The 24,643-nt window shown below is 46.7% G+C and overlaps 1 protein-coding gene and 1 long non-coding RNA gene across 3 annotated transcripts in view; both read left to right on the forward strand.

Annotated features, from left to right (window-relative positions):
• stx1b (syntaxin 1B) overlaps positions 1–24,643 on the forward strand; it is a 44,372-nt gene that overhangs the window by 522 nt on the left and 19,207 nt on the right. Inside the window, exon 1 of one of the 2 annotated variants that reach the window (XM_040031779.1) lies at positions 21,421–22,052. The exons of the other annotated variant lie outside the window; for it this stretch is intronic. Within the exon in view, the coding sequence (XP_039887713.1) occupies positions 22,008–22,052 (45 nt within the window). The 5' untranslated portion in view covers positions 21,421–22,007. Of the gene's footprint in view, positions 1–21,420; positions 22,053–24,643 lie in introns of those variants that run through there. 2 annotated transcript variants of the gene reach the window in all.
• On the forward strand, positions 147–11,153 carry LOC120733520. Its single transcript, XR_005695844.1, has 4 exons — positions 147–157; positions 3,619–3,626; positions 5,135–5,142; positions 10,355–11,153. It is a non-coding gene; the product is annotated as an uncharacterized LOC120733520 (long non-coding RNA).

Below are 24,643 nucleotides of genomic sequence, written 5' to 3' on the forward strand. Positions count from 1 at the left end.
CATGTTCGCACATCCTCCTCCTGCGGCCTCCGGAGGAGCGGGGGGAGGGGGGAGGGGGACTGTGGCTCTGCGGAGCTTCATGCTGTGAATACAGAGCGCGAGGACGGACCGTTACTGTCGGCCTGAGCGCGTGCTCCGTGCGCGTGCGTGAGTGGAGGTCACGGCTGCGGCCGGACACTTTCCCGCTTTTTTTTATTTCTGCTGTTTTTGGGGTTTTGTGGCGCTAACATCAAAGGCCGCCGCAGAGCCCCCCCGTGCATGATGGGAAAACGGCTTCAACACGCGCCCATCCGCGCGCATTCAGGCCGCGCGTGCCTGTGTGACCTGATGGGGGGAAGGGGGGGGGGGGGGGGACCAAAATGCAGAGATTTTTTTTTTTCCAGGCCGCATCCAGGAGCTGCGCGCGCCTCCTCCCTGACGGAGCCGCGTGAGTGTGGGGCCACCGTCAGAAGGGAGGGATCCGGGGGGGGGGGGGGGTCACGGTCCTGTGCGGCTTTGACGCGCGTGCGGAATGCGGAGAGATGCGGCGTTTATGCGGCCGCCGCGAGCGAACAGCTGATGCTGGGTGGTGGTGGTGGTGGGAGGGGGGGGGGGTGTCACATCAGCGAGTCAAACTCTGCAGCACCTCCACGCGCCTCCCGCCGCCGACACCACCTTGGGTTCAGCCGGGTTCGCGTGAGGCGGAGCATAGCTGCACGCGCACATTCGTACACGCATCGATCCGCCATCAGCGCGTGTCACCGATTATTGATCGACCCTGGGATGTTTTTATGAATGAATCCTCATTTGTTGCAGTTTCTTCACCTCCATACCTCCATCTTTCTGCTCCACCTCTCTGTGTTTCTGGGAGGAGCCTGATCAATAATACGTGATCAATAAATCACCAGCTGAATGCTGTGTGTGTGTGTTGAGGTGATTTGCATTGAGAAAGTGAGGGGCTCAGCAGCGCCTGAGTTTACCGCACTGCTGTCCGTCCACCCCCCTGCCTCCTCTCTGCCTCCTTTTCCTCCTTTTCCTCCTCTCTTCCTCATTTTCCTCCTCTCTTCCTCCTCTTTGCCTCCTCTCTTCCTCATTTTCCTCCTCTCTGCCTCCTTTTCCTCCTTTTCCTCCTCTCTTCCTCCTCTCTGCCTCCTTTTCCTCCTCTCTGCCTCCTCTCTTCCTCATTTTCCTCCTCTCTGCCTCCTTTTCCTCCTCTTTGCCTCCTCTCTTCCTCCTCTCTGCCTCCTTTTCCTCCTCTCTTCCTCCTCTTTGCCTCCTTTTCGTCCTCGCTGCCTCCTGTGAGGCTGTACCTGACTGGTGTGGCTGTTTACACCTGAGTGTGGGTCAGCTGCTGGTGGGCTGTGCTAATGTTAGCTTGTGTTGCTGCTCTTATTGTTGCTCTGTAGTGAGACACACTCGCCTGTTTATTTCTGTGAATAAGTCACCGAATGACAAAAAAACTTCCTGAATCTTGAATCAGTCATCCGCCCTTCTCTCATTCTCTCCTCATCCCTCCATCTTCACCTCTTTTCCTCCACCCATCCTTCCTTCAAGGTGTATTACCTCCATCACTTCTTCTCTGGCCCTTTTTCATATTTTCCTTTTCCCTTACCTCATTTTTCATCTTGCTTCTTATTTCCTTATCTCCTCCCTTCCTACACCTTCCTAGCTTCCTCTCTTCTCTCTTTTATTGTCCTTTCTCCCTCTGTCAGTCTGCCTCCTGCTTTCTGATCAAAAAGAAAATCAGTGATTGGAACTTGAGAGCAGCTGAACAGACACAGATTTCCTCAGACAGAAAGACTAAAATCAGCCAAATTTCACTGAATTATCAGAAAATCGTTGAACTGTTTCCTGCTGTGTGAACAAAGAGACTCACCTGATGTAAAGAGGACGATTCTGCCTGATAGATGAGCTCAGACTTTACAATGAGCTGCTCGGTCTGCTAAAACTGGTCCCAACCCCAAGTCCTGGACTCACCAGAGCCTCTGATGTGTCACCAGAAAACGGATCCGTCCGTTCTGCTGAGAAGTCGTTTCTGAAACTTTTCTTTTGGTGAAATCACTGCGAATCATTCTTGTGTCAGACTTAACTTTATAAAATGAAATGTGATGAATAAAAACGAAGAATAATAAAAGTTAGCAGGACAAAGATGAATGAGGTCGTCTACTGTGGACACCTGCCAGCTGACCAGTTGGCAGGTGGTTGCTGGTAGTTTTCAGGTGAAAGTGGTCGAAAGATGGTTGCTTTGGTTTCTAGCAGGTTGCCATGGTCGCCCATAATTTGCATGGAAGACGCTGACTTGTCTGCAAACACTCGCCAACTTCTCTTCAAGCGGAAGAGTCACAAACTGGAAATGGAGACCAGTCACCTCCAAAGTAAAAGTCGCACCTTTTTGCACTAGTTAAGCACAACCCTTACTTTGAAAGAACACAGTCTTGTGTCGCCCTCTCTCCGGTCTCACGGCTCGCTCGTTAGAAAGACGCTAACGTGGAGATGAGTTGCCTTCTTCAGTGTATCTAAGTGCAACTCTGGCAACCTGCTGGTGACCAAAGCAATCACACAGAGGTTTTTGGTGCCCCCATCTTTTGCGACCAATCTCACGCAGTGACAGCCAGCACGTTTCCCTAGCAACCGATGGTTGATAGGCGGCCTGGGTGATGAGGGCCAAGCTTGTCACCTCCCTGTTCTTATGTGAACGCTTCAGTGCTTGATGTTGGTGTTCTTCATGTTTGTGGGCGTATCTCTGCTGCCTTCATGGTCACGGTGTCAGTAACTAACCACCACGAGGCAAGCTAGTCGTGCTTCAATTAGCAGTTAGCAAAGCTAGCTGCCTGTGAGTAACTGTTCTTAAACACGGTGATTGTACCCCGCAGTGATTCCCACGTTTTGAGCAGGTCACGCTGCCCGCTCGCTCTCTTGGCTTTGGTAACGTGATTTCATTGGCTGACGGCTGTATGGGAGCGTTTGACTCGATGTGACTTGGCTGATGCTTTTGCTTCAACAATTGAAATTCTTTCAAATTTCAGTGCAAACAATTCGAGCAAAGCGAAACACTTCAGCACGTCGCCTTGCTCAAAGCCAACGGGAACACCGAACGCCACCTTTTCTCACCGCACACGGAGCAGAGCAGGTGGAGACCGAAGGACCGAAATAACCAATTTAAAGGCAACATGCTAGCTTAATATACACAAAGTAAAAGCTTCCCAACAAGGCTGTGTCCTAACAGAAAGGTTAACATGGTAGAAACACAGCGGTTAGTCTCTTGATGTGGTTGTCTTGGAGATGATCGAGGAGCCTGTCCGTGACGACTTCATTCTCAGTTCAGTCAGTAACGTAATGAACCTCCCTCAGCGTCTGAGCTGAGTCTCAACTGAAAAGTCTTTAAATCAGGATAAAAAGCAAACAGTTGAAATATGTTTCTACGTGAGGCCAGCAGACGGGGGTCCCTCGCTGTGTGGGACCATTTTTTAAAGTCGCTATTTTCTGATGAATCACTTTTATTTTCACTTTCTGTTGGGCTTAGGTTATTTGCTGCAGCGTGAGAATTAAAATGAGTCCCTGTACTTTGTCTCCATCTGATATACGATTGGCTGCCTGAAGGCTCAAAGTTCACAGAGTTCACTTTTACGCAGTAATGAGGTCAGACGGTGGCGAGGCTGTGCTGAGGACGTCCTCACAGTTACCGCCCTGTGAAACACCTCTGATGCTCAGATCGTACAAAGACCGGAGACCCATCAGCAGCCCTGCTGAGCACGCAGCTCGCTTGTGTTGTGATTGAGGTTCGACTGTAATAAAGACACGATTCATTCAAATAATCGACTCAGGATAGAGTTTACTCCTTCTGTCTCCACTTAGTGCTTAATAACTTCTTACAGAACCTCGTTAGAGGCGTCACATGAATAAGACATAAACTGCATGAGCTTCATTTGGACCAAATCTGAGTCTCAAACATTTGGTCTGCTAATCAGATCTCAGGCTCATGTTTGAAGCTGGAATAAAAACCAAAGGTGGAGATGGAAGAAGCTTTTATTAGCTGCAGACAGAGCGCTCTAAACCCGATAAATCTGACGTAAAACTCACCGACACTTTTCAGGATGTCAGAGTTTCTGTCTGTGCCCGTTCTGACTTTTATTCCTGGGCTCTGTTAGAGGTGCTTAGCATGAGTCACGCTGGGCCTCAGTTCATCCTCTGTCTGAAATAAGCTGGAAGTTCTAACAGCAGATGGGCGGGGCTTCTTAGCCTGAGATGACCATATTAGGAATTCGTATCCAAAAATGAGACGGAGATGTGAAGATGAACCAGCTGCTGTGGCCTCACTTTATTTTTGCTCTCTGAATATTTTCTCAGATTTTCCTCCACCTTTCATTTGTGCACGTGCTTCCTGCGTCTTTCTTTTCTCCTCCACCACCTCTTCCATTTGAGCTCTCCATCACCCATTCATGATTTTCCTCCCTCCATTTCATCCTCTCCTCCATCTTTCCTCCCACCCCTTCCTCTTTTTGCTGCTTCTCTGCATCCCTGTCTTATTTCCACCCGTGTCCTGGCAGCTTTCCTTCTTCCCCGTGTTTCCCGTCGGTGTGAAGCACCAATCTTTTTGGTTCCTGGTGACTGAATCTCCTCGCTCCTTTTTTCTTTTCCTTTTCAATTGTTCCTGAATTCTTCCTCTCTGTCAGCCATGTTGGATGATCACCGGAGTGAAATCCAGCTCACGTAACCCTGCCGGTAACAGATGCTGCTGTATCATGCAGCAGCAGCAGCTCTGTAGTAATAATTATTTTTTTATGTAATCGTCCACATCACAGTGATGCTGCCAGCTCTCCTCCTCCTCCTCCTCCTCCTCCTCCTCCTCCAATCTCCACAAGTCTGAACAAACGCTGCAAGTGAGGACAGTACAATCCTGCTGTGGTGTTTTCATTCCAACACACACCAGGCTAACTTCTAGTTTTCATGCTAATGCTGTGCTGATACACGACCTGCTTTCACACATGTTTGTTGTGAGTTTAACTTGCTGTTATTTTTTAAATAACCCAAACCTCCAGGAGGAGCTGTATCCTTGTGCTTGTCCCATGAATATGTGAATTCCAGCTTTAGTTTAGGAACAGAAATGAGAGAATTCACAAAGGAGCAGATTTCTAGCCTGTTGGCGGTTCTTTAGTGTGCTCTGTGGTTATGGCAGCGTTGAGTCACACCTGTTCCTGGTGGGAGACGGACTCTTCCAGGAATCCTGGGGTTGAACCTGGACAGTATCTGTACGTTTTTGTTACCACGGCTTGGAAAGGTTTAGGTGTGAGGATGATTCGTGGCTTCCAGCGTGCACTGGGATGGTTTGCACCGGGGTTGTTGGTTTGAAGCCAGTGAAGTGGTTGCTTTGTGTTGGGAAAGAGTGGAACCAGTTTTTCAGGTGTAATGGTGCAGCATCAGCAGTGATGAGGATGCTGCGTCGGTCTGCTGTGGTGGAGGTGATGGTGAAGCTGTTGATTGAGCCTCACCTGTAACTGTGAGCTGTGACTGAACGACTGAGGTCAGAAGCAGCAGAAAGGAGTTTCCTCAGAGCTGGAGTGAGGGTCTCCAACCACGAGGAGGCCCGGGACACGGGGGAGGAGATTATGTCTCACAGCTAGCATGGGAACATCCCTGCCACCTCCTCCAGAAGAGTTGGGGGGTCTGGGCATCACTGCCCCCGAGACCCAGATAAATAGCAGAAAATGGATAAAATGTACGATTAGTCTCTCCTCAGCTCAGTTTTAGACAGAACATCTTCAGGAACGGAGCTGAAAACCAACAGTCTCATACGAGCAGCTTCCTGAAAATGCTGCAAGAAAATCAGTCCAGCAAAGAAAGTGCTGCATCATTTCTCCATCTGCTAAACGCTTCGTCATGTTACGCTGCTTCACCCTGCAGCAGCAGCGCTTCCATGCTGCCGTCAGTTTTGATGATGCCGCAGGTCGTCGTTGGCTGGACGTCGGATTTTGATGCTGCAGGAGAGAAAGATTTTAAATCAAATGAAATAATAAAATATTTCACTGATATTTCTGAGCGCACGCAGAGACAGAAGGACTGTGTGTGTTTGCATATCCTATTTCAGTTTCATTGATTGTAGCAGCTGGGGGGTGGGTGGGGTTGGGGCAGGTAGGGGCTGGGGAGGGGGGGTTTAAGTGGCGTCACTGAGATGGAAAAACAGCCACGTGTCACTGCAGCCACACGCGGTCTCGTTTCCATCGCCGCTCCTGCAGACTCACCTTTAAAGCAGGTTTCATGATCAAATGTACTGATGGACCTCACGGGGACGTGGTGTCCACAGAGGGAGCGGTCCCCTCACTGTGTGAGCGTCTGTGTGTCCCTTCAGTAACACAGACACACTCGGGTTCTCTCATTTTTGATTTAAATTGTTGTCCTTGAACGTGACGTTACCTTCTCACCCAGGTGTGCAGCTGCTGGTCAGTCACGTGGTTCACTCTGTAGCTGGTGTTGCTAACCTCAGGTGTGTGCGTGCTCAGTCAGAGACACTCGTTGTGGTTTGTTTTGTCCTCCTGGCAGCACCAGGTGGGTGGTCTGTGTTTGTTTGACTTTATTTACCCAGCAAACACACACACACACACACACACACACACACACACACACACACACACACACACACACACACACACACACACCTGCAGCAGGGACTTGCTCAAGGGCACCTTGATGGCAGATGTCTGGCACTTTCAAAATAAAGTTCAACAGAACTTCTTTTAAAGCAAATGATTGATAAAGAAAGAGCTGCTGTTTAAATGTGTGTGAGCCTTTTAAACAGGATGTCCTGATCATTAGATCATTTTTCCTAACGACAGCATCACGGCCTTTTGATTTTTAAATAAATCACATTTACAACACAAGTGGCTCCAAAGATGCACGTGCATTGGTTTCTATCTAATAGAATAATTATTTTAAAAGCTTTAAATTGAAGTAATAAAACAAGGCCTCGCAGACAGCCACGCCCCTAATCGTGCAAACTCTAAGCCTTAATATCATATACACAGGTGAGTTATAACACATTCTGCCCTGTGCAGGTGTCATCTATAGAGCAGGTTTTGTGTCGGGCTGTAAACACGACCGGCGCCTCTGCTGGACGATGAAGGAACTGCAGACTTGTCTTCCTTTTCCTGCTCCATGTTTCAGCCTCACAGTACACACATGTCTGAATAGCAGCTCTCTCTTTAACACTTTCTTGTTGTGTCTGGTGCTCTGTGGACTCACGGTCTCACTGTGGATCTGTTGTAGCACGAAGGTTAGCAACAGGAGCCAGAGGCTAAATGCACCAACAAAGACTGAGTCGTCCTCCGGTGTGGGAGGGTCCGGCCCTGCTTTGTGTCTCCTGCTAATCTGCAGGTAGTGACACGTTGGGTGGAGCTGCAGCGCTGCATGGGGGCTGCTGCTACCAACAGTCTGCAGGTTGTTAACCCAGCCGCGCAGGTTAACGAAGCGTCGGAGAGTTTAACTTTACCAAATAAACTGCAGCTGTAGCTCTGGAGATACTGTCCTGGCTGAAGGCTTGATACTAATGATAGCTAGCTCATCAGTCTGAAAGCGTGTGTGTGTGTGTGTGTGTGTCAGTGGCCATCGTTCAGCCAAGTCAAGGGCAAACCCTCATCACTGCTGGCACGCCGGAGGTCACTTTTCCTGCTCGCACTTTCTCTGCTGCTCTTTTTGCTGTTGACGTGGGTTTTCTTCTTCTTCTTTTTTTAAATTGACGTTTTTTCTCGTTTAATTAGCGCGGTGCGTTTCCGAGGCAGCCGTCGTTTAACCCCGACTCGTTTTCTCACTTGAGCGCTCACAGAGGTGAGATACAGTAGATTTCAATTGGATTGCGGTCTGATTAGATTAGCAATTTCCTCCTATTAGTCCACACACAAACACACATTTGTACATCTGCACTTGTGAAGACGCTCATCTTCATAAGCTTAAACTAATTGTGGCTTCATTACAGAGCTCGCCTGTGAGGAAGGACGGCTGCACGTAGAGTTTTAAAGCAGACTTCAACAACTTCTTTATTCATGGATTAAAAAGGCATCGTTGAATCTAATTTACAAATACGTGATCTTCTTCGTCTGGTTTTTCCTCTTCTGATGAGCTCAAATTGAATAAAGCAGATAAAACAGGAAGCTAAACTTACCGTGCAGCTGCTCTGTGAATAGTAAGACTGAAGAATAGCTCCAAAAACGAAACACAACAAAATGTCTTCACTTCAGAAATAACCAGTAAGTCCCAAACATTGGTCCACATTGGTTTAACATAAGAGTGCCACTTTCAAAATAAAATGTAAGCAGGCTTTCTTAAACATTTGCCAAATGTCCCCCACAGCCCACATGTCCTCTGTACGTCCTGCACGTTGAATTCAATTCAATTTTATTTATATAGCGCCAAATCACAACAAAAGTCGCCTCAAGGCGCTTCATAGATACAGAGAAAAACCCAACAATCATATGACCCCCTATGAGCAGCACTTTGGCAACAGTGGGAAGGAAAAACTCCCTTTTAACAGGAAGCAGAGCAGGCTCAGGGAGGGGCGGGGCCATCTGCTGTGATTGGTTGGGGTGAGAGAAGGAAGACAGGATAAAGACATGCTGTGGAAGAGAGACAGAGGTTAATAACAGATATGATTCAGTGCAGAAAGGTCTGTTAATACATAGTGAGTGAAGCAGAAACACCCAGTGCATCATGGGAATCCCCCGGCAGCCTACGTCTATTGCAGCATAACTAAGGGAGGATTCAGGGTCACCTGGTCCAGCCCTAACTATATGCTTTAGCAAAAAGGAAAGTTTGAAGCCTGATCTTGAAAGTAGAGATAGTGTCTGTCTCCTGAATCCAAACTGGAAGCTGGTTCCACAGAAGAGGGGCCTGAAAACTGAAGGCTCTGCCTCCCATTCTACTTTTAAATACTCCAGGAACAACAAGTAGGCCTGCAGAGCGAGAGCGAAGTGCTCTAATAGGGTGATATGGTACTACAAGGTCATTAAGATAAGATGGGGCCTGATTATTTAAGACCTTGTATGTGAGGAGCAGGATTGAGGTCTTTGGTTTTTGGAAATGGCTCATTGTTCGTTAGTTATTCTAATTTCAAGAACATTTCTAAACATTGCTTCACACATGTTTTCTTACAACATATTCAAACACTTCTCTTAATGCTGTCCCATTACACGATGTTCCTGAATAACGCCTCACATTCCAAATATCTTTGTTTTTCCTCTGATGTTTGTGCTGCTCCCAGATGTTCATAAATGTTATAACTCAGTTTTCCCTTAAAATGTCCCCAGTTCCTAAAATGTCCTCACTTACAGGCCTTAATAGCTGATCCCCACAATGGCAGCAATACGAGCGCACACACACTCCGCTCCCACGTACTATCGACCGCGCGGTATCTGCTGACTGAATCCTGTGTGGGGGCTGATTGGTCAGTGGGAGGCTGGTCACGTGATTTATGGCTGCGTCTCCATTTAATGGCCCCGCAGTCCTCCCTGGCCTCCTTTGTGTGTGCGTTCTTGTGTGTTTGCTTATGTGCGTCTGTGCATGTGAGTCCTCATGCATTATAGATGTACCCCTCCCCCCACCGCAGCTCGGAGAGCAGCCTCCTGACAGCGGCAAACGTCCTCCTCTTCATCAGCTCCTCGTCTGAACTTCGTTCCTTTTATTTCACTCAGCATCTCATTTTTAATCCGCTCAGCCAATCAGATCGCGGCTCAGTTTAGTTAATCAGCCGTGAGACACATGGACGCAAACCTGCTCTGTGCTCATCTGTGATGGGAGACGTGGCGAGGCAGTGACGTCGTGCTGATGTCACAGCCTGCTCTCAGCATTAAGCATTCAGTCGTTTTCTTCCTGACCGTAAACGACGGACTTTGGCCGAACTTCAGCTCTTTGCTCAGAAACGTTTGTGTTGACTGTTTGTGGAGGAAGGACTGAGAAGACCTGGGTGGAGGGGTTTACTCTGTGTTAATAACGTCTAAGACATTTCATTAAAACAACATTTATGTCTGCATAATATTTTATTTGTTAGTAAGACTTTTTAAAGACTGGTGGATTTGGGTTAATGGTGGCAGCAGTCCTGCAGTAAACTGGCTGAGAGCAGGTTTGGTGCTGAAAGGTTAAATAAGAGCTACATCTGTCTTTATTGATTGTTCGGTGACAGCCGCCCGGGGTGATACGATCAAACGTCCTGATTTAAACGTTTGGGATTTGGTTGATGGCTCGAATGATTATAGCTCAGTCATTTTGAACTGCAGCTCTTGTGTTAATATTAAGTTCATCCTCAGAACGTCCGGCGAGTATTTCGTTCAATAATCAGTTAGATTCATGAATATGTTTGAAAATCCAACATAGCATTGAAAAGGTAAAACAGACCGATGGCGCCGTGGTTTGGCTCCACCTACTCATGTGTAAATCAGCCTGTAAGATTCCTTCTACGCGTCTCAGGAACGTTTCAAACCTGCTCACAGTTTCACCTGCTGACTCATCGCTTCAGCTTTTGTCCTACTTTTAATCGTTTTCATGGCTCCCATCCAGAGATGCAGATGGAGTATACAGGGGACTGTCTGGTGTTTTGCTCGTGGGCACTTTGGCAGGAGAGACTGCTGCTACTGTACCGTCTGTAGTGCAGGAAAACGCAGTATAAATAGTCCCGAGCCAAAGTGATTACAGGCAGTTATTGAATTGAATTAGAGCATTAAAAGGTCGGCGGATGGCTGAACTCGCCTCCCTCAGCCGGAGCGCGCCTTTCCTTTAAATAGATTCCTGCAGCTAATGCCTGACAGGAAGTCGAGCTGTGAGCAACCATTACCTCATCCTGAAAGTTCAGAGAGAAGAAGAAACGGCAGCTCGAGGCCGTTTACTGGTGGCGTTTGCTTACTGGGAGTATTCAGATGAGCCCAGCACACCTCACAGGTCCTGAACGCGACTTAAAGAAGTCCGTACGAAGGAATGCCCCTACGCTTTAGTACTCGAGCCTTGACTTTAAATATTTAAAGGCTCGGGCTTTTAATGCTGTTTACATGACTTGTTCTTTATTTTAATATCCAGATGTGACGAGTTCATTCTGAATTACCGTATTTCCCGGACTACAAAGCGCACCTGAATATTAGCCGCACAAGCTAAAATCAGGGGAAATCCTGTTTTGTACATACATTAGCCGCACCTGACCAAAAGCCGCAGGTGTTTCAATGTTGACTTTTCATATGTAAGAGAATATGCACAAAGGGAATTGTCAGGAAAGAGATGGCTGTTTGGAGACACACCCCTTTTATTAATATTTTGAAAAACAAGTTACCGGTACATATTTGCATAACTTTTTAGGTATATGTACAAGTAGCGGTAATTACAAGTACGAAACATGTACTGTGCTTCATAAATGAGTAACAAATGTAGTACATAACAATAACCTACAGCACACCAGAACAATAGATTGGACTACCTTTTAGGCTCAGGTGCAGCGACACGGCTTTAACAAGAAGAAAAGTCAGTCATTCACCATCTTTCTCTTCTTCCTGCGCACTAAAACCACCAAAGTCCTCTTCTCCAGTGTGGATACGAACAGGCTCAGGGTGGCTTCGTCATCCACTTTCAGCTTCTCTCCTTCGTTGTCACTTACAAAACCAAACAAATCCTCGTTGTCAGTGTCAGAGTCGAACACCCTCAGAAGGGCCGTGGCGGTGTCCTCCTCTCCATCATGCAGCAGTCCAGCCCTTCGAAATCCGTTGGTGATCATGGATGTTTTCACACTTTTCCACGCTGTCAGAATCCACCGGTGGAGTTGAGCATAACTTGCTTTTCACAAGTTTATCGCCGCTGGTCATCCACGACTCCCGCTGAACGCGTAGCGCTACTTTGAAGTTTGTTTTTCGCGCTACTTCGTACGGCACTATGTTGCCTGGCGGATGGACATGTGACCAACATACCACTCTTGAACCCCGATCCTTCCGCCAGGCAACGTAGTGCCGTACAACAGCGACACAAACAAAACAAATCGTCTTACGATGAGACAAAAATCACGGACAATCTATAGAAAAGCCGCACCTGACTAAAAGCCGCAGGGTTCAAAGCTGGTGCAAAAAGTAGCGGCTTATAGCCCGACAATTACGGTAAATGGACGTGATTTTAGACTTTTACTCGTTTTTGTTTTTTCATCTTTTTAACTGAACAACGAAACTTGGTTCGATTATTTTAGGTGATGTGGACTCTTCATGATTGCTGACTTGGTGCTTTTGAAGGGAGACTTGTTCTCGTTTTTGAGCGATCGTATTACCCAGATTCTCCAAAGTCTTTGACGTTCGTTCATTTCGTGTTAAAGACTCGACATTCCCAACGATCAAGGACTCTGTCGGGTTTTTGGATGACTGGAAACTAAACTCGGTTAAACTGAGTGTTTCCAAACAAAACCAGAGCTGAGCGGGAATTAGACCAAAGAACTTTACCCGACATTTCAAAGGACTTTGTGATTTCAGCTATAGACGCAGCTGCTGAGGTTTATGGGAAATGCAGTTCTTGCAGATGAGCTGTTCTCTAACAGTTCTTCTCTATTGGCTACAAATCAGGGCGGGGCACTGCGTGAGATCAGAGAGGGTCACGGTGAGGTCACGCTTCACAGCAGAGAGGATTCTGGGTAATAGCTTCACTGTTCTCTCTCTGTTCCCACTCACTACAGGAGATCACATCACGCGTGAAAGAAAAATCAGATTTGGGTCACTGTTACCTGAACACACACACACACACACACACACACACACACACACACACACACACACACACACACACACAGTGACATGGTGCGCTCTCTGGGGAACAGGAAGTGGAATCAGGACATTTTGGGAACGCAGGAAATTGATCCTGAAGGACGTTTGGGTCGAACAAAACCAGATATTTGCTCTCATTAATTTACTCAGAGGACCGCAGAGCAGTGTTATTATCACGATGATGATGATGATGAGCACGAAGGCCTCGGATGATTTCTTCATGAGTTGTACCTCACAGAGGAACGAGCGGAGGACTAACGAGGTAATGGAAGGGAAGTCGGTGGCCCAGTTAGCGAGGTGAGGCGGTGATGAATGAATCAAACGTCCCCGCATCAGTGTGAGCGTGAGCAGCCAGACAGGAAGTGAGTCATTTATCTTCATCATCTGAGCTGCCTCTTCACCCAGGTGTGTCTGGCATGAGTTCACCTGTGCTGCCGCAGACGGTTCAGCTTCGTTTAAGGATCTGACCCACAGTCACTGTGTCACCTGCAGCAGGTGGCAGTAGGCCACGCCCCCAAGCAGACAGAAACTGGAGCCATTTACAGCTGTTGACACAGATTTTTACACACCTGAGAGAATCAGTGTGGGTTTAAGTGGATGACAGAATTGCCATCAGACAGGAAGTGCAGCAGAGTCCATTCATAAAAACGTTTTCACCTGGCTAAATCACCACGGTAACAGATGCTATAAACATCACGTTCAGGGTTTCAGTTTAAAATCCTCTGTTGTCTCTGATTCAGTCTCTGCGGGGGGAACGTGGTTTGTTGTTGCACTTGATCTTTGATCTGATTTAAACGTGTCCTTCATCAGGCTGTGGGACAATAGGTTTAAAGTTTCAGAGCTCGAATCATCTCACCTTTGATTGGAGCAGGTGGCGCTCGTGGGGGCGGGGTTAGGTTTGGATGAGTCACAAACAAAGCCTGGATATGTTGGTCTGTAGTCTGGTCAGTGTGTGTGTTACTGTGAGGTTCCCAGAGTGAGTCTGCCGGCTCCTTACTTACTGCGTCGTTTCCACTAATGTGTAACTGTTCATTATTATTGTTGTTGTGGAGGCGGGGCTTCAGAAGGAGAGGAGAGCAGGAAACAGGAAATGCTTTATATATAAACATGTGACTAATTATGTGTTTAAAAATATTATTGACATACTTCTGTTATTATGTCCTGGTCTCCACTGTCCAAAGCACTTTGCTCTGGCTTCAGTGTATTTGATGCGCTCTGTCAGGTTTTAGTGTTTCCTTATTTATTGATGCAAAATTTGATTAAATGAGATTAAAATCACGTTTGCAGTAAAAATAGATCACACATGGTCCGTCAATCAGTCCTCAGAGGAGAGGTCCTGATTGTGTCACTCTGATGCTTATTGCCATGGGTCAATACCTGATCAATGCTGTATTGATCAGGTGCGGTGCTGGATGCGTTTAAGAGCTGCTTGAAGAGCCGGAGAAACCCATCAGGAGGGCTGTGACTCTTTTCTCAAGACGCGGTACAGGATAATTCCTGGTTTCAGACTTTATAAATTCAGCTTTTTATGTATAAATTCACGTGCAGCGAACGACATGTGAGCGTAGCTGAGACCTTTATCTAGATTAATGTGATGAGCAGCTGCCTGAATGTTTTTTCTCTGCAGTAGTTTTAGTTTATTTTAGAATTTTACTTTCGTACTATGCATATTTTCAAAATAAAAGAGTGGTTGAAGTTTGGTGCTCAGTTTTTTCCTCATAACTTCTAAGCACAGCTGATATCCACGCTGAATGTTCAGCGGCTGTTGATCAATGGTCGTTAGAATTTGCATATTTATGATGAAGGTGACCTCCCAGTAGGGCTGCACGATTTTGCATAAAATGAGAATCACGATTTTTTGGCTTAGAATTGAGATCACGATTCTCTCACGATTTTCTTTTCCAGTATAAATATTTATTGCACTTATTAACTGCACATCAACTTCGTAACAGTTGAGACTGAACATAAAAACAATAAATAAACATAAAAACAACAAATGTCTCACGTTTTGTTGTTGCTGCAAAATGTTGTACTGCTTGAAATACCGTCTCCACCGTTGCTCGACGCTGCGTGTATAGAGCAGGTAGTGCAACGATAGAAAAATAGTTGCGGGACGGCACTGTGTAGCGTTTGTCTAGGGTGTTGATCGTTTTCCTAAATCCCTCGTTTTGCACAGTGTTGTTGGGAGCCATATCTTTGGTCAGGTGATAAGTGATAGCCTCCGTAATTTCTTTGTGCCTGCGGGAGGTCGACGTGTATAGGGAAGCGCTGTATAAGGTTCCCGTTATTGGTGTTTGGGTGGTTCCAGTCACTTTCTCGTCATCCCTGACGTGTTTAAGGCAGGGTTCTTCTGATTGGCTGTTGTTTAAGACCTTGATTGGCTAAAGTTAGCCAGACAGATTTTCCCTGTGATGTCTAAGCTTATGAAATGTTCTCCTCAGTCATCCTGCCTTAATTTAAAATGAGCTCATCTAAAGTTATCTCCGAGGACATTATCTAAACCTTACTTAAACTTAGCTTTATTTTAGCTCAGCTAATTTTAGGATAATTTAAGCCTGGATTCTCACAGGCTAACTGTAGCTCACATTTGGACCAATAAAGAAGTTACTTCAGTTTAACCTTCATCCGGACACGTCATAGATGTTTTTCTTAAAACAATATTTGAATGAAGCTAAAATTCAGTTAATTAGTCAAAATGTATTTATATAATTTTCATACATAGGTGATAATTAAAGGAATCCACGTGAATTAATGAATCATTAATTCATGAGCCTGTAATGACATTAATAGTAAAACTAGAAATTAGAAACCAAAAAGTTTAAAAAAGGATAAAATGATCTTTAATCTGTGAATAAATGAGTGAAATCTCAGATTTCAACCTCCTCCATCCTTCCTCTTTCTTACCTCAAACCCCGCCCCCACCCCCACGTGTCCATTATCAGACCTCTAAAAGCCCCGTCCACCCTCGCCGTCCTTTCTTTTGTCCTCCATCTCTTTATTCGCCCGCTCGTCCCTCTGGCGTCTCCTCAGCAGAGAACAAGTCAGACTATTTATTTATAGATTCAAAGAAATAAAGAAAGAAGACGGATGCAGAGTGTGTGTGTGTGTGTGTGTGTGTGTGTGTGTGTGTGTGTGTGTGTGTGTGTGTGTGTGTCAGGACGGTTTGATGTCACTCAGCTTGTCGTCTGACTCTTCTCGGAGGTGAACACCTGGTCAGGTCGCTGTCATCAGAGGCGCCGGTGGTCGGATCAGCTGTTGGGAGTAAATCTGCCTCCCTGGGTTCTCCTGGAGATGTTTGTCCATCATGCAGAAAACCACAGACCAGCTGTCAGCACGGAGGAGGGACGACGACCTGAGCTCCTCTCTACAAAGTGTTCGAGAGGCCGTCAGACCCAAAGCTTGGACCAAAGATCGAAGCAGAGCACCGAACGGCTGGAACAGGAAACAGCAGCGCGGCTGCAGCAGTGCAAACCTCAGCTGTGCAGGAAGGAACGCTGCGAACCTCAACGAGAACGCAGTTTCCCGATAGGCTTATCGATTCTCATTGGCTCCGCTTTGAGAGTCGCAGCATTGCTAAGCAGCAAATCAAAGATATTGCATTCATGCAGATTATCAGCATGTTAGCTGACTTTCAGGCTCTGGCTGCTGGGCTGGGTGTTTGGCTAGCTTAGCGTTAGCGTGCTGTCTGTGCAAAGAGCCGAAGTTAGCAGTGTTAGCATCTGTTTCAGTCCTGCATGCAGTTTCCTCTTTACCGTTGCAATCTCGTCCTTTTTTGCAATAAAAGTCAAAGCAATGTCCATCTCCAGACTGTGCCGCCATTTTCCTCCTGGCACACAAACCGAGATCAGCTGATCGAACCAATGGGAGGGACCCACAGGCAGGCAGACCAACTGGTCTTACAATGAGTTCACGATAGACTGTCATGGTGGTTATGTCCATCTTTTATATACAGTTATGGTTCAGACTAACATGAGAAAAATCATAGAAATCGAATTTTTTAATACTTGGACACAAACAGATGTTTGGAGGAGACGCATGAACGTCAACCTGAGGGAGAAACTTTATTGTCCAAACTGGATGACGGAGGATCTGGACCGCCGTCTCTGATCTCTGAGCCAGTGTCGATCCACAGCCTCCTGTTCAATCAGCGGTGAAAAATGTGTCATCGTAAAGTTCACTTTAAACACTTTGAACAGATAAACTGAAGAATCACATAAATTCATCTGTGCGAATGAAACAGTCAAAACATCCAAATGTTTAAGCAGCTTTTTTATTTGGTTTTCATCTTCAGACTGAAAACATTTGCAGCCCTGTGCAGCGCTGCGTTTGAGTGCTCTGATGAGAAGCTCTGAATTCTGAGTGTCTGCTGCTGAATCAGCGCCTGAGCTCTGAAAGTGAACGAATAAAGAAGCTTTTCAGGTTTTAAAAATCGGGAGAAGTCGGTTTGTGGGGGAACATGAGCGGTCACACTGAGCACAGATGGACTCTGGGTAGCGCCAGAGATCCCATGGGATTGTGGGTAACGCGGCTCGCTGCTGGCATGGTTTACTGCTAACATGCACACACACATAGAGTGTGTATTCATGCGTGCAAACACACAAACGCACACTCTGCTGGCATCACTCTGACACCTGAGGTCAGCGTCCTGATTTAAGTCTGCATGACATGAGAGGAGGGGGAGGGGGAAAGGAAAGGAGGAATGGAAGGAAGGGAAGCAAAGAAGAAATTAAAAGAAAAGGAAAAGACTTTAAAAGCTTCATTTATCCCAGATTTGTGATATCTGGGATAAATAAAAATCCGCATTAAAAGGTGATAAAGAATAAAACACGCATAGACGAACAGTCTCATTATGTTTATTATCAACAACTCGTTACTAAAACCAACAAATGGATCCTGACATAATGAAAATGTTCCTCATTAAGGAAACGAGACGTCCGTCGGCTCATTTCCTCGTTAGTACTCGACCTGACAGGTGGAGGCGCTGACGTGAGGTCATGTGATCAGAATCAGACAGATATTGGATGCATTACAGCCGCAGAGCTCCTGTCCTCGTTCCCCTCCCCCACCCCGCGGTCTCCGCTCTCTTCACCATCACCCTCCTCTTCCTCCCCTCCCCCATGTTATCCACCACCTCTCTGCGCCTACTCTTCATCTCCTCGCTCTCTCGTCTTCCTGCAGAGCCGCGGGCTTCGTGTTCGCTCGCTCGCGTTAATCGCATTCGCTTGTCCGTAAACACACACGTGTGCGTGTGTTGGTCTGTGTGTGGACGTCTGTACAGTATAATAAAAATATGATGAGCGAGGAGTCGCTCGCTGACTGTGCTGTTGGGATTTATTCAGACTGTGACATCACGAGATCTGAACTTTCATGTATCCGACTCGTTTGGAGGCGGGAATCAAACTCAAGCGTTTGTTTATGAAATTATTTAATGTTCGACTGAGATGGATTATTTTTACACAATATTCAATTCAGTTTTATCAAATCACAACAACAGTCGCCTCAGTGTGCTTCATATTGTACAGCAGACCCTACAATAACACATACAGAGAAAAGCCCAACAATCATACGACCCCCTGTGAACAAGCACTTTGGCGACAGTGGGAAGGAAAAACTCCCTTTTAACAGGAAGAAACCTCCGGCAGCACCAGGCTCAGGGAGGGGTGAACAAGGCCGACATGGACTCTTCATGAGTTCAGATGAACCTTCTGAGGCCAAAGGGGGAGAAGAGCTTGTGTTTCCACTAAAAAGGGGGAGGAGGCTGGGGCAGGTCACCTACTGGCCGGAGGGTTGCTGGTTCGATCCCCACCTGGATGCATTGGAGTGTGAATGTTAGATTAAGTGTAGAGAAAAGTGCTTGTTTGAATGTGTGAAGGAGGCATGTTGGAGCTCAGAGTAGAAGTGAAGTGAAAATGCGGAGCTGATCGATTATTGGAAAACAGATTTCATGATCAATGCCTGACAGACCAATCAGGTCCTCATCTCTGCATTCATGCAAACCCAGCTAGTCGAGCTTTAAGCTTTCAAGATGGATTATTTATCCATATGTATCATGTTAAACATGTTTTCCTCGAGCCCTTTTTAGTATGTGTAATTCCTCGGTAAACCCTTGGCCCTTCACTTGTAGGGATGCCTCTCCTGTACTTCGTGATCATTTTTCAAACGATTTCACTGACAAAATATCAGCTCTGAGGGCGTCTCTCTCATCTGAGTCGTCGTTAGTTTCTGACCCTGTTGCAGTCCCTGAATGCTTGACTGAATGCTTGGTATCAATGAAAGTCAGTCTGGCTTTAAACCTCGCCATCGCACCGAGACAGCGTTAGTTAGGCTTTCTAATGATCTTCTTCTACCTGTGGACTCGGGCCATGTGACTGTGATGTGATTTGTATGCGACGGCATACAAATTTATTTCCCTTTGACATCAGATGTCTCTACTTCCCTGCAACCCCTATTTGACTGTCTAAATGAGGTCCAAACGTATCACGTCTCTCACACCGAACGAGGATAAGACAGTTACAGTTTGTGATAGTCACACCGCGCTGGAACAACTAGCTGGGCCCCTTTGCTTGGACCCTTCATCAGGGTCTTAGTAAAACATTGGAGAAAATTGCTTAAATACAAGACAGGAAACAGAAAAAAATTCAAATTAACCAGTCAAAACTTCATAGATCAGCTGACATATAACAGCTAGGTATTGGTTATTTGGTTAAGTCACGCCCAAGTGATGATGTAATCCTGTTTTTTAATTCCAACTATTATTAAACACTGCCCTTTGTCCCCCTGTTTGTGTATATTTATAGCATCCTTCTTATGCATTTCATGCATGTGTTATTTTCAGACAGGTGGGGGTTATGTCACCTCCCCCCCCCCTCATCATTTATGGACTAGTCCAGTATTTACTTGGGCGTGACTTAACCAAATAACCAATACCTACCTGTTATATGTCAGCTGATCTATCTATGAAGGTTTGACTGGTTAGTTTGAATTTTTTTCCGTTTCCTGTCTTATTGTCAGCTCTGGTAAAAAACAGTTTCTACCAGCTGCATCAGATGTCTAAAGCAAAGCCATACCTCCCTTTGAAGGACCTTAAAAAACTCTTATCACTTCCAAATTAAGACTGCTGTAAATCCCTCTACTCGGGCGTCCCATCGTCCTCTACTCACCGGCTCCAGTTAGTTCAAAACGCAGCTGCGCATCCAACTGATACTAGAAATTATGCCCACATCACACCAGTTTTAGCCAACCTACATTGGCTTCCTGTTGATTATAGTATCAATTTCAACAGTCTTTTGCTTACCTTAAAAACTCCTCAAACTCCTTCATTTGTATATCCCCAATAAGGCACTTAGATCGTCCAATCAAATGCTCCTGACGCAACTGAGGTGTCGTCTGAAGTCCAGAGGTGATCGGGCCTTTGGTGTCGTAGCTCCAGACTCTGGAATAACCTCGCTCCTTATATTCGTTCCTCTGAGTCCTCCAGTCTTTTGCGTCTAAAAACTAGTTTGTTACTTCGTGGCTAGTTTTTGTTTCAAACAGTTGTCATATTGTTTCCTTTAAACTCTTTCTTTTCATTCCTTCTTGTGCTTTTGCTCTGACCGACTCTGAAGCACTTTGGTCAACCTGGTTGTATTTTTATGTGCTATAGAAATAAATTTTGATTTTGACTTTTTTTAAATTTTTGATTCACATCGGATCGTTTTGGCATCGCGGCGAGCTGCGAGAATCCCGGACGTGCCAGGTGGCTAAGGTCAAAGGTCACTGTATCTAAGGCTGCAGACAATAGCTGTGACCCAAAAAGTAGGCTGCTTCCTCCTGAGGCCGCATTTGTAGGCCGATTACATCACAGCGACGCGCCCAAGTCTGTCCCAATTCGTCGACTTCTCCGAATGCCGCTGACAAACGCGTCCTCCTTTTCCCCGAATTTGAAGGATGGGTCGGGTGTGTCCTTCCAACCTATCCCAGAATTCATAGCGCGGCCCAGCCAATTCCAGTTTCCAACAATGGCGGCAGCTACTAAGTTTTAATATCACTCTTATTATTCTTTCTGGGTCACAAAATAAACTTTTAACATATGTTCAGGTGAGAATGTCGCTGTGTAAACCTCAAATATCTGCTCAGTTTATCAAGACATCACATATTTGTGCTGCGACGTTTTCGGAGACGTCTGCTACCCACCAGCTCGATCGCTGACCGGGGGGTTCAATGGTCACTCAAGCCGGCAAAAACAGCGAACTCCTGGCTTCATCGCGGTCTACGTGGGCTGGGTCCTTCAAAGACCGAGAAGGCCGGGTCCTCTGAAGGACGCCGCCTGCGTTTTGGGACACAGCTAACGATGTGGAACACCTGACCGTCCTCTGAAACCACAGAAACGTGTTTCTGTGTTTACGTGCGACAGACCGTGAACGCCTCAGCCACACGTGGCGTGGGGCCGACGTGTTAGCGGCCGCCGCACACTCACCTCTTCCTGTTCTTCGCTGGTCTGACTCCTCTTCATCATGTTCGTACTCAAAAATGAACGACGCTGCGTAAACGTCACGTTTGATGCGGATGTGTGTCGCCTGCCTGCTTTATTTAAATATTGGATTTTGTGTGTATATTTCACATTTGTCCATTTCAGTTTTTATTTAAGGTTTATGACATAACAGGATGTTATGTAATGAATAACTAATAAACAGAATCCTGTATGAAATGAACTCATGGAAACCCAAAGAACACGATCGCAGCCGAGCCGACACCGAAACGTGAAGGTCGGCATTTTGTGCAGTTTTTTTATTTTTAGGATCTTCGGCCTCTTCGCTGATTTTCTCTTCTCTCTCTGTGCTCTGATGCCTCTTCCTCCTCCTCCTCCTCCTCCTCCTCAGATGGTTGGATAAGGAGAAAACAGCCGAGTGTGTCTCAGCCTCTGCTGTTATGTAACAGTGTTCAGATATTAGTCAGGGCCGGCCTCCTCGTTACACTCAAAGCTGAGACCCTGCGGAGAAACCGAGCGCTGGATTTCATCTGATTAAAAGGTTCCTTCACCCAGATTTTACCGCTGATCCCTCAGTGGGATTATCCTGACTCACAGGCTGACGCTCCAGTTTCAAGGCATCGAAGACCCACCTTAGCTCCCCGCGCCGCTCTCGTCGGGGCCCTGCAGGTCGTCACGTGCTAAACTGTGGAAACACCCTGAAGCCACATATCCTGCTGAGGGGGGAGCACAGACTGTATATAAAAGACGGACATGATGGCTCCTCCCACCTGAGCAGTGACCAAACGCCGTGCCCATCCATGAGTGAAAACCAGGAACTGCTAATCGGCTCATGTGAGAGACGGGTGGGTGCTTTAGTTGTTTGGTTGTTTTTAGCGTCTGTGTGATGTCAGACTGAACACACGTAAGAACACGCCCACTCGCCCCCAATCTTCCAATCATCTGCTCTCTGTCGTTTCTGTCTCGGCTGAGTCAGTGCAGACACCAGAGGGGACGGTGTAGGTGCGGCTGTGGCTATTTCCTGGAACAACCTGTGCAGCACAGGCAGCGCCCTCGTCAGGCTGTCTGAGAGGAGCTGGACAAGAGCAGGAGCGATGCTACATTATTTATACCGCCATCGCAGCGTTGCACCTCCTGCCTCTTCCTGCTGGTCTCAGATCAGCGTTTACCGTCACGGCCTTCACGTCCTCTGACGGCCGGGTCACACGCAGACCTGCAGGCTGACAACGTTTCACTGATTAATTATTAATCAAACTCTGTCCATTGACTTCCATCAGCCCCTGACCTTTGACCTCTCATTCTGTGTGTGCATTTCTAAACTGGATGGTGATGTGGAGGAACAGCAGCGAGGGAACAGACTCTGATTGGCTGGTTTTGGAGGCAGGGATGATGCTGATTGGCTGCTGGTGGAGCTGTTTTCAGACCGGCTGAAGTTTTATATAAAACATATTTTTAAGCTGGAATTAAATATTTAATCTTACAGGATCATTTTCTTTGATAGATTTCAGAAAGTTTATAAAACGTATGATTTTTTTTTTTTGGGGGGGGGTCATATTTGGAAAAAGATTTATTTAAATAACTTGATTTATCTTATTGGCCTTACACCTAAAAAGCCAGTTTAAAATGTGAAACGTATTCTTGTAATTTTGTATTTTAAGTATTTTTTGTTTCAGATTTGATCTTAGCTGTGTGTGTGGTGGGGCTGGGGGGCATCTATCTCCTGGGTGTGTTTGAAGGTCAGCGAGTCCTCTGCTGTCAGGTCCTCAGTTAAGGATTTCCACAGGGAGGCGCCCGCGGTGCCTTCAGGGACCTCGTCTCACACGTACATGTTTGTACTGAACATCCCCAGACCCTCAACCCGAACCCTGAGCTGGACCTGAAAACCTGAAACCGTCGTTACGGACCGGAGCAGTGCAGCCGTTCTGATGAAATTCGTTGCTGGAAGGATCCGATGATTTTAAATCGGTGAAGAATGCAGTGATTTTAACAACCTTACTGCAGCCGTAGGCGGGATGACAGCGACGTTTACGGGTTTTAAAAACATGAAATTGGTGCATCGTGTCCAACATTCGCCCTGAAGGCCGGCGGCTCGTTATCAGGAGGAACCAGCGAGAGGAGCCCAGGAGAAATTCGTCTCCTGGTCGATCGGCTCCGCGCTGAAGCGATGAATGAACTCGTTTCTGCCTGCAGATGCTCACGTTATTATTTTTATTATTTTTCCTCCTGTAGGTTTTTTTCTTGAAGAAGTAGAGCGACCCAGTTTCAGACATGTGGTGTGTTTTTTGCCGGGGGGATCGGGAATAACGAACCATCTGCAGGATGGAGTCGGCGCCGTGCGGGTTGCGAACAGACGCTCGTACGTTCAATCTAAAGCTTTTCCTTTTTCCTGCACAGCGTCAGGCTTTACAAACCGCAGAGGACGGCCCCAAACGTGACCAATGAGGCGCTGCGATGAGTTCGTAGCCTCAACTCCATAAATTCACATCAGATATGAACAAAGTAACATGTTTAACACGCTGCAGGAATCCATGATCAGCGATTTTAACTGCATGATCTAAAAGTAAGTGAGAGCTTCCAGGAAGTTCTTGGACCCAAACAGGCACACTTACATCTTCTTAAACCGTTAAACACAAAGCCAGAGTTCGAGTAACTGTTGGAGGAAGTTCTTCCTCTTTGTCCGCTCTGCAGGAGGCGGGACTACCGAGGGTCTTAGAGCTCAGTTTTTAAAGGAAGAAGAACATAGTGCGCCGTGATTGGTCAGCACATCAGCGAGTCCTCGTCCTGTCCCTTCCCCCTCAGCCTGAACCAGTCGCAGCAGATGGCCCCGCCCCTCCCTGAGCCTGTTTCTGCCACAGTTTCCTGTTAAAAGGGAGTTTTTCCTTCCTACTGTTGCTCATAGGGGGTCATATGATGGTTTAGGTTTCTCTGTATTACCTCAGGGTCTGACAGTATAAGATGCTAAAGAAATAATAGTGAATGAAACATGACCTGTGCCCTCAGCAGCACTTCACTGGGACGTGACAGTGATGTCAGTGTCGCTGAGAGTCTGAAACAGCTTCAGCACCTTTACCTGGTCAGGTGTTACATCACTGCAGCTGCTGTCTCATTAAGTTAATTTAGGAAATGTCAGTCACAGGGGGGTTGGGGTACCCTGTGAGTGGGCGTGGCTACTCTACGATCATGTGGTTTAACGCTGGCTTTTTCAGTTCAGCTTGAATCACTCGGCTTGAAGCTTCCAGATGAGCCTTTGCAAACCAGTGGGTGACATTGTGGATACGTCTGTCTTTTATTTGCAGTCTATAGTCTGTCCTGACACTGGGAGCGTTCAGGTCCGTGGACAGAGCGATGCTGATGTCCGCCTGTCTCACTCTGGTGTGTCGGCGTGTGTTTCCTGTGTGTGTTGATGCCGTGGCATCGGGTCTTTGGCTCAGGCGAG

Source organism: Simochromis diagramma, unplaced genomic scaffold, assembly GCF_900408965.1.
Source record: "Simochromis diagramma unplaced genomic scaffold, fSimDia1.1 OVJJ01000228.1, whole genome shotgun sequence".
In the NCBI taxonomy this organism is placed as follows: Eukaryota; Metazoa; Chordata; class Actinopteri; order Cichliformes; family Cichlidae; genus Simochromis; species Simochromis diagramma.